The 10,253-nt window shown below is 35.2% G+C and overlaps 1 protein-coding gene across 1 annotated transcript; it reads left to right on the top strand.

Moving 5' to 3' along the window:
• The first annotated feature begins 511 nt into the window (after nucleotides 1–511).
• On the top strand, nucleotides 512–7,657 carry LOC125062608 (SCY1-like protein 2). Its single transcript, XM_047668642.1, has 8 exons — nucleotides 512–546; nucleotides 1,237–1,360; nucleotides 4,331–4,476; nucleotides 5,174–5,324; nucleotides 5,571–5,820; nucleotides 6,014–6,150; nucleotides 6,381–6,609; nucleotides 7,057–7,657. The coding sequence occupies exons 1-8, from the start codon at nucleotides 512–514 to the stop codon at nucleotides 7,356–7,358; spliced, it is 1,374 nt and encodes a 457-aa protein (XP_047524598.1). The 3' UTR covers nucleotides 7,359–7,657.
• The last annotated feature ends 2,596 nt before the right edge of the window (nucleotides 7,658–10,253 follow it).

Raw genomic sequence — 10,253 nt, 5'->3', positions numbered from 1 at the left:
TGTTACATGTGAAAATGAACCTAACGGTTTTCGGTCAATGATTTATTATGACTTTCGTTGTGGGTTTATTCAACAACAAAGCTATGATAGGCTGCGATTAGCATTTCTTAATGAAGTCCCATCTCGTGCCACTATTTACAAATGGTTTAACGAGTTTAAGCGTGGACGTAGCAATCTCAATGATGATCCTTTAACAGCAAGTACTGAAGATAGCATCAGTGCTGTGAGACGCATGATAGAGGAAGATAAGAGAGTGACCTATCAGCTGATACGGGCAAGCCTAGGCATTGGTATGAGTAAAGTTCATAAAATATTACACGAAAATTTAGGCGTCACCGATGGATTCCCTGAAATGAAAGTTGGATATATTGCTACGAACCCGAAACCAAAAGACTATCAGCTCAGTGGGTATTTCCTTTCGAGGATCGGCCAACTAAGGTAAAGAAAGGAAGAAGTCAAGGAAAAGATGATTGCCTCATTCTATGGTTGGAAAGGTCATTTCGCGATAGTTATGCTAGAAGATGGAAGGACAGTTACTGCAGACTGGTATGTCAATCGCTGTTTGCCTGTTGTCTTGGAAAAAATTCGACAGCAGCGCCCTCGAAGCAGGATCCTCCTTCACCACGACAACGCACTTCGCAAAACGGACTGTTGAATATTTGACTATGGCAGGTGTCGAAATGAGTCATCCGCCATACAGTCCTGACCTGGCGCCCTGCTACTTTCAGTTATTCCCAAGAACTAAAGATAAAATTCGAGGTATTCCCTTTACGAGCCCTGAAGATGCGGTGAAAGCGTACGAAGATGCCATAGAAGAGACCACTAAGGAAGAATGGGCCCACTGTTTTTCTCCGTGGTTCCATCGAATGCGACGATGGAGAGGAACGGAGATTACTTCGAATAACATTAAAAGTATTGGCAACTTTCTACATTAAGCCGTTTTTAATTTTTTAAACATTTTCAGTGTTACCTAGGTACTAATATATAAACCGTGCAAAATATTTTTTTGCTAGTACAATATCATCAAGTACAGTAACACTTTTTAGTTGAACACAACTCGTTCAAAATCCCGATAAACTTAGTTTTTACGTGTCGAAATCTTTTCTTAACTTCAGAATTCATCGAGCCTAAATACCAGAAGAAATGCTAAATGTTTCTGACATACGGGAATGTTATTTAGCGGTATATATTGACTCTGAATCTGACGGTTTGATTAATACCTCTTGCTCTGTTTAGGTGCGCCAGTGATCCACCAATACAAGCTCTAGAGGCCCTAGATGCGGCGATTCACATGGCAGCTAGTGCACGACGCGAGTACTACGAAGATCAATTGCCTTCGACACTTGCCTACATTCCAAAGGTAAAGTGTAATTTTGTAGTCATATAAAAAAAGTATTAAAATCGCTAAGCGCTAATGAGAGTTTTTTTTAACTGATCATGACTATTTTTTTGTTAATGTTAAAGCAACCTTCGACCGATCTAAGCGTCTGAATCAAACTGTGATTCGGTTATATGAAAATGCGATCGAAAAAGCCTCATAGAAACACATAAAAATTAACTTTTTAGTAGATTTTTTTCTATAAATCGAATTTAAAGAAAACATTATTGTTTTCTACAGTTCAGTCCATTTTAGAGTTGATTATAATTGTAGAAGCAATGCCGTTGCTGTCAGCTGCCGTTTAATATCACAGAGCTTATCAATTAACGATGTCAGTCTGAAATCAGTTTAAACCCGTAAATAATTGTGGATTTTCGATTTGCCAATATTGCAATAAATTGAAGACTATTCGCAACTCGATAGTGATAGTGATTCTACGGTCAGAATTATTATTGAATGAAATTTATTAGCACTTTAGACTTTTGAAACTTAAATACCATCATAAAACAAACAATAGTATGCTCAATTGCTTGCTTAATACGCGTTTTGTGAGTTATTTTTTTTAATAAATTGAATTTTGACCGAGACAACGTTGTAATTTAAGACAAATAAATAAATGAAGTCTAACTTAATTAACTAATTAAGATAATTAACACAAGAAACGCTCCAATAATAACGCTATTTTCTTGTGTTCTATTTTGTAAGCTCATATAAAATGTTAATTGGTAGTCAATTCATAACGGTACAACCAAGCTAATTATGTTTTATTACATAAAAATACATTTTAAATATTCTACTCGTAAGGTCATGAAAATATATTTTGTGAGCTTTCATTTGTCATATTTCAGCTTTATAAACTTAATGTACGTTCCAAACAATCTAAAAAATACGTTGGCCTTGAAAATAACCTTTTGAGTCAAGAAGCTCCTTTCATGACAAAGTGATATACCAAACAGACTGGGACATACTTATTTAATTTGGAAAACTACCGACTCAGGTTTCAATTTATGGTTAGTAATAATAAGAAATATTTCAGAAGGGTTAGTCATATAAAGTGGGAGTCTTTGAGAAGGTATCAGAACAAACAAAATACCTCCAGGTCTAGGTCCAACAACAAAAAACCATTTTGGCACATAATAACATTTTATATACATAAACAAAACACAGCCGCGTGGCTGCACTGCATATATAACTGAGTACAATTTCTTACAAAGAGGGTTTACCAAATCCATAGTATGGTACCTAAATATTAACACGGAAACTGAAACAATATAATAAATTTAAATAAAAATAAGCCATAACCATGGATATTAGGATCTGCATAACAAGTAAACAAATGAATACTATAGTGAAGTAAATTATGAGATCTAAACGGAAAAGTCGCTTGAAAGCAGGATTACGCGGAAGTAATTCTTTTTCTCGGAACATGTTTCGTTATCTGTAGTATTAAGTTATAGGATATAGGATTGGACAGTCACCGATTGAGGTGGTCACAACTGTACTTTCCAAGAACATATTTAACATGCAATAATGGAAATATGTCTTTAAGGCTTATAGTTACTTTTTAACTGTAGGAATGGAATTAAGGTTTAAGTAATGAAAGCAGACTTTTCATCTTACAATTCAAAAGTGTATATCTATTTATTTCTACTGTATCTCGGCCACCTAGAGACTGAGTGGTACGTGCGTTCCCCTACCGAAATTGCCAGAAAGAATGTCTATGGTTCATATTTCTCTTTAACAAATATTATTGGAGGGGCCTCATAGCCTAGCGGTCTTATTAAGTGGCAGCTAGGTGAGGGGTACCGGGTTGGATTCTCGGTTCGAGGGCAAGTTTTAATTTAAATTTGTTCTCGGCCTTTGGGAGGGTTGTGCGGTACCGGGCGAGTGCCTAAACCGTACATGGAGGACATGGTCGAATTTTCTAAGGCAAAAAGCACGAATTATAAAAATCTTATACTTGACGCTGACTAATGCATAAACCGTGCCAGAGCCATAAAAAAACTAGTATTGATTGTAACTAAACAATCTTTAAAGAAACATTATCAGTCAGTGACGCCAGGTCATCACTTGTCAGGCATAATCAACGTCCGTATATATATACCTTTATTCAGGCAATGATCGGAACGCGCGTAGTATTTTTATTCAAAAGTATCCTATCCAATACAATAAAAATAAAAATACAACAATACACTTTTATTCAGTTATTTTAGAAAATCACACAAAAGTTTAGTCCTGAAAGCATATCTCAGTGAAGCTGCCACAGGTATAATGCTTTTGTGTTTTAAAAATAAACCATTATGTAGAAGTTGAACTTGACTCTGATACAGTTGTTTGTAAACATTTTGAAAGCTTTGCGAAAATAGAATAAAATCTCTCTGTAATATTGATTGTTCGCAATGCTTTGCGATTTCCGCAAATATCTCCGCGACTTCTTTTGCGTATGTTCGTAATATATTAAAAATATTCTTTTTTTAAATGCAAAGTAAAGAAATGAAGTTGTGAATATATTTCTTGAAATAAAGTATTCTCGCTTACTCAATAAATATATAAATTATTTTGTTTGTTTAAAAATACAGGATACAAAAAAAATGCTATCCTCATTACTGTCTCAAGTGGATATAAAATAATAGCTTAATGTATTAATTAGTAAGAAATACAACATTAAAATTGAAGCATAACTATCGCTATTTATACTGCTTGCGAAATTTGTTTCTTTTGTTTTAACGAATAATTCCTTTACTTTTCATTTAAGGCATGCGTTCGCCAAAGCGTGTAAAATATTTAAAAAAAAATAGGTAATCTCATGATACTGTCAGTATAGGTAGTATTTAATTTTTATTTCAAGTAATTAAAACCCATATAAAACTGTTTTAAGATTTTTCAATAAGATATGTTCTGTTAATATATTTCGGTTATTTAGTATTTGTACACCATCAAAACGCGTTTCAGAAATTGCGTTGGCAGAACGTTTGGCCAGTTCTACAAGCCGAATTCAAAATATCAGACATGGTACCGTCTGTACTTAAGCCAACCTTTTGGCTGATCAATGAGTGTACACCAGAAGAATTTGCAGACGTGATCTACCCTACTATCAGGTATACAACGTTATAACTGGATGTTTCTATGGTCATAATAGTAAAAAAAACTTAACATAAAATGGACTTCAATAAATCCTTATTATTCAGAAAGTATCTTCGCGTTTGTGAGTACACAAAGTTATAATAGTCGTTGGTAGATGCAACGTCATTTAGAACACGGTAAATTTACACATCGGATATTAACTACAGAACAAAGAATCTCTTATTTGATTTGTTCAAAATAGAGATTTAAATATGATACAAATTAGAGAAGTGATAGATTTCATCCTTGGTTGAGGTTCTGAGGGCTCGCACCTGCTTCGCAAAAAAGAACTCCCTCCCTGTGTCTGTTTTTCCTGAAAATTTTAACATGCCGCTATTCAATAAAAAAGTAAATGGGCAAATTTTAGACAGGCGTGACTTACCAACTTACATATTATAGCCTGTATCTTAGCTTCCTTCGGTGCAGGCAAACACCTGTCATATTAAATTTAAAAGGCGCTTTCTTTACGAATACCGTTGAACGTATTTGAGTTTAAGTAATGTTTGATATTATTACCAACCTATTTAATCTTTTTACTGTAAGGCCTACCTTTATAATGAAATAGGTATAATAGGTACAAGTACTATATAATATTTGTAGTTTCTATAAGTTGTTTTTCTATAGCAATAACGTAACTTTACGGTTATAAAAGCGATTTTTTTTAAATTTTAGAAAAGTAGTTTATTCACCAAGGCCGGTACCAATAACGGTTGTACTTTTGGAGAATTTGCATATTTTAACAAAGAAATGCACAGAGGATACGTTAAGCGACTTTTATCCGATGATTTTTTACTCGCTGGATAGCAATTTGAACCAACTTCAGGTTTGTTATTTTTTATCTTAATAGACGATACACAGTTGATTAAATATATTTAACTGATAAACCTCACTACACACGGCATTTCTAAACATGGACTAAAGATGACCAGCTTGTAGCCAACCACGCCCACGATGTTTGTTCTAGTTAAAATACAAGGTCATTAATGAAACAGTAGTTATCAGTTAGATAACTGATATTATTATTAATTAATAGATATTAAACTGTTGCTGATTTGAACATTATTTTCAGATTGCGGCGTTGATCGCATTGCAAAATGTGTCTGATGTGATACCAGACGATATCATGTATGGAACCGTTGTTATCAAAGTCAAGAAATTGTTGGACAAAAAAACAGGAGATGTAAAAATTATTAACCTTGTACTGGGAGTGTTTGAGAAAATTCTTCCTCGTTTGGACAATACTAGCATTCTGAATTACGTGGTCCCTACAATACTTAACATGAGATTGGGCAACCCAGATGTGATCAACCGCATAGTCAGTTAGTAAATAGATGTTTTTCAAACACTGACACTTCTTTCTGTCTTTACTATCTGAAACTTCTTTCTGTCTTAGTATTGCTAAGCGAATGTTTTTGACTACGTACAATTGTTTATATTAAGTCTTTGCGAATTACATGTGAATATTGCGAATTATGTATGAAAATATTTTATATCAAATCTCACTTGTTACAGAGCTTTATAAAGCTATCATTACCGAAGAAAAATACGGAATAACTTGCGATGTAATGGCGACAGAGTTGATACCTAAACTGGCCCCGCAATCTGTGAATGCTAATTTAAATGTTGATCAATTCAACAATCTAATCGAGGTAAATTTTGTTTCTGCAGTGTATTGCACTCTCTGCTGTTCTCTATTTTAGTATACTTATTTAAACTTTTAACTTAATCAGAACTTATCTATTTTTTTGTGATCTAAGTGTTTAAATATAATTAAATTAATGGTACAAATATTGACATGATAATCGCAAATTACAACTTGGTGTCTCCTCACTTCTTCATGAGCGTCAATTATATTGTAATAACTTGATCTATTGTTTAGATCTTATATGACATGTTGGAAAAAATTGAGCAATACCAGCGTCACAAACTTAAGACGGAAGGTGCTTCGGCGTCAGGAAGCAACCGACGTAGGATTCGACAAATGAGCACTGAAAATGTACCGGCTCCACCATTTCACATTCCCAATTTGAGGGTGGAGCAACGCAAGACCTCAAGTGCTGAGAACATGGTCCGAAGGAGTTCAGCTGCAACTGTTTCACAACCTGGAAGTGTGTCAGGAAGTGTAAACGCGTTACGGAGCCGTAAGTATTTTATAAAGTAACAAATGAAAAAGTTATTTTTTTATTTAAAAACTGTATTACTTACTTACGAGAATGTAAGTGCGTGCTCCTATTTCACCATGCCTCCTGCTGATAGAGGACAAGTCTTTATTTTTAATTTATGATATTATTATTGATTACTTAAGATGTCATGTGAAACATGGTGTTATGGTTGCAGCTCCTGACAAACGTTGTGTAAAAAAAACATGGCGATTAAAAAGAGTGGCGGAGAGTTTATTGCCAGTTCTTCTCTTCCGTTTTACGCCCTTGATTTGAGAACTGGCTACTACATTTCTTTTCTCGACGTTCATTGTGTTACCTATATGATTAAATGATTTTTTTACTTTTATTCCATTAATAAACTATAAAAATATAAAACCGTTGATATTTTATCAGGACTTGGTCAGTGGATCTTTGGCTCGAATAACTCAACGAACAATGACGGGAATTTCTTGCGCGTCACAAATATTTTACCCAATCGTCGTTTATCTGACAATACACTTATGACACCGAAGATTCACATTGCGCCATCAAGTGCCTCCTCCCCTGGAGGTACACCCGCTGGCACTGCGGGACTTCCGAGTCGACGGCACTCAAGCATCGGACCACAAGAACGTCGTTTATCTACTGCAAACCTATCACCGCCAACAGTAAGTGGTCCCATTGCCATGACAGATGTACGCGACATATCACAATGAAGTACCACTAAACAATTCATTAATTAACTTAACAGGAGGAAGAACCTAATTACCATGAACCAATATAATTGTCTATAAATATGTATTGTATTTTAGCATGCCCGCCACCCAAGAGGGCGAGGCTCAGGCTCCAGCTTATCTGTACCATCGACTTCGAGAGTTGGCGTAAGTTGTGATTCTCCGAGTATTTCTTCAGCGCGGTCCTGAGTCTTACTGAATGTCGAACGGCTTGATATAAATGTGGCCTGATCGGTTCTTGTTCCCACACAGACTGGGATCGTCTCATCATCATCACCATTTAACATGTCACTGCACGTTCGTTGGCGTAATCATAAAGCGATGTCTCTCTCCCACTCACTTCCATGAACATGCCACCTCTTCTATTCCTACGTGAAGAAAAATAACTCACATCAATCTGTGATGCATGTTTAAGATAATGACTGGATCGTGATGCATGTTGCCGCACCGCGTTGTAAGTCTATGTTGAAGAGTAGTTCCTCCTATCTGCGCCATTTGCATTTCTGTCATCAGCGAAAACATTGGTTGATGCCTGATTAAAATCAAATTGGCTCTTATCATTGGCAAAAACGTTTGTCTTGCAAATTCAAAATTTCATTAAGGTTTTCAGATAAACGTCCCTGATGGTTCATAAGTCGTTGACAAAGGGGAGATTCACCTTCACTCAAGGTAGACTTCGCAGGTCACACTTTAAAGAACCGCTCATTTCCTCACTTAGGATAACAAATTTCTAGCACACATCACGACACTAACCAGCTACCACACCAAATAATTTTAAATAGTTTTTAGAATGTCTCACTGCGAATTCTACCTTATCGTAGTAACTTAGTCATTCATTAATTTAATCAGGAATTTCGGTAATACAGGCAAATAATAAAAAATGTTTATCGCTGTCTCATTCACTGTTGCTATCTGTTCTTCCGCGCAGCTTGCACGGAGCATGATCGTGAGTATCATTCCTAATTCTTTGTTTAATAAATGTTCCTTCGACTATCTACCTATTATGATTTTAATAAACCTAAAACTTAAATCCAATCAAAAGTTATTTACCTATAAAATTATATATAATCAAAAAGTAAATTTGAAATTACATTTAGTAAATGACAACTAAAACATATTTTTATTATCATTGAAATCTCTATTCAGGGTGGATCTATGCCGAACACATCATCGAGCGTTCCATTTCTGTCAACCGCTTCTTGCCGTAGACCTTCGGGCCAGAGGTCTCAAGGTGGATCGCAAAGAGGATCTCAGGGATCGGGAATCCTCTCCCACATGGTAAGGCTCTTTCCCAGCCAATCTGCAACTAGCAGCCCCCGCCGCACGCGCAACGTTTGGTTCCCAGGCAATGCGAATTCCGCTTACAACTCTATCCGTCATTCTACCAACGTATTGACGAGGAAGTTTGATTCCCTTAACGTGTTTGTCAACAATATACAATAGAAGGAAATTAAGTAAATCGATTATTCAAATATCTGTGTTTGGAGTGAATCATATTCCTTTGTAACATCAGACGATCCACATGACACTTAATAATTATGGGGTGCATCACTTAGACTAAGTGGTGACTAAGCTGGTGCGAAGAGAGTTTATCTCTCAACTTGTTGTCTATCAATTCTAAAACGAAATTTTATGATTTCATGCAATAACAATACAAAATACAAGTAAAGAAGCAAAGTTAAAATGTATTAACAAATGTGGCAAAATGATTTTTAATTTGGATTATACAAAATTTAAACGATTATTTTCCTAAAATTAAATCTGATGGTACAAAGGACAAAAACTAAAACAGCTTATGGCACCTATTTTAACAGTCACTGCATAAACTCACACAAAAGAATGATTTTAACGGTTTACTTCTTGTTCCCTTACACAAATAACGATCTGTAAAAAAACTGGACATTAGATACAGTTTGAAATGCGCCGTTATTTCTAAAATGCCTGTGCCATATTTTATGTACAATTTGAAATGTGCAGGAATAGCGTCAAACAACTATAAACGCCCCTTATTCATGAATAATTCAGTTTTTCACTCACTCATTCTCGATGTTCTATACGCTGTAAAGAAAAGAGACAGAACAGTTGTTTTAAAACAAAACTGTTAAAAATATATACTGAATAAGGCGGCTAATCTTTACGCGAAAAATTTGAGAAGAAAATAAAAAAATCTACTTTTAAAGAAAGCTTTGTGTTCTGTATTTAAAGGCCTGTATTCACTTATTTTCAGATTATATTTCAGATTAGTGCGAGTGCAAGTGATTAGTAATTGACATTGATTAGTGCAGGTGTGTAGTGCAAGTAGTGTCCAATTATTGTTTAGTGACTCTTAAGTAAATTCAGATGTCATATAGTTTGGCAGGCACGCTGCGAGTGAGGGGTAGGGAGTGCGCACGCGACGTCCCTATTCGCAGTTCACTCGCAAAAAAAATAGAACACGCTTCTAATCACTTTACTACGCAGCCAACTAATCACCTGCATTAATCAGTCGCTGTCCACACTTGTTTTCTCATAATCACTAATCACCTACACTAATCACTTGCACTCGCACTAATCAAAGTGAATACACGCCTTCTAGGTGTTCCTGGACATGTTAACATATTTATTCCTAAAATTGTAAATTTTAATAAATTTGTGACTTTTTCCTTAATGTTAGTTTCTATTGATGTTGTTAATGTACATGTTGTTAATGTGATGTTTTTGCATTTCACACAACCTTCTTTCTCCCTTCTACTCTTCCAACTTTCTTCTCATTTGGAATTTTATTTATTAAGATTTAATTCATTCATTTTGGGAAGACACGGGTATGAAATGTAGAAGTTGATGATTTTATAAATTTATAATAAATATATAATTACCAGGGATGGATCTGTGATAGAG

This window comes from Pieris napi, chromosome Z (genome assembly GCF_905475465.1).
Source record: "Pieris napi chromosome Z, ilPieNapi1.2, whole genome shotgun sequence".
Taxonomy (NCBI): Eukaryota; Metazoa; Arthropoda; class Insecta; order Lepidoptera; family Pieridae; genus Pieris; species Pieris napi.
Note: the sequence above shows the minus strand (reverse complement) of the source record. Positions and strands in the feature narration are given on the sequence as shown.

Coding starts and splice junctions, on each gene's coding strand:
- LOC125062608 (XM_047668642.1), top strand. CDS start 512: ATGCTAGAAGATGGAAGGACAGTTACTGCAGACTG. Junction 1,361..4,330: donor CACTTGCCTACATTCCAAAG/GTAAAGTGTAAT, acceptor AACGCGTTTCAG/AAATTGCGTTGGCAGAACGT. Junction 5,325..5,570: donor GCAATTTGAACCAACTTCAG/GTTTGTTATTTT, acceptor CATTATTTTCAG/ATTGCGGCGTTGATCGCATT.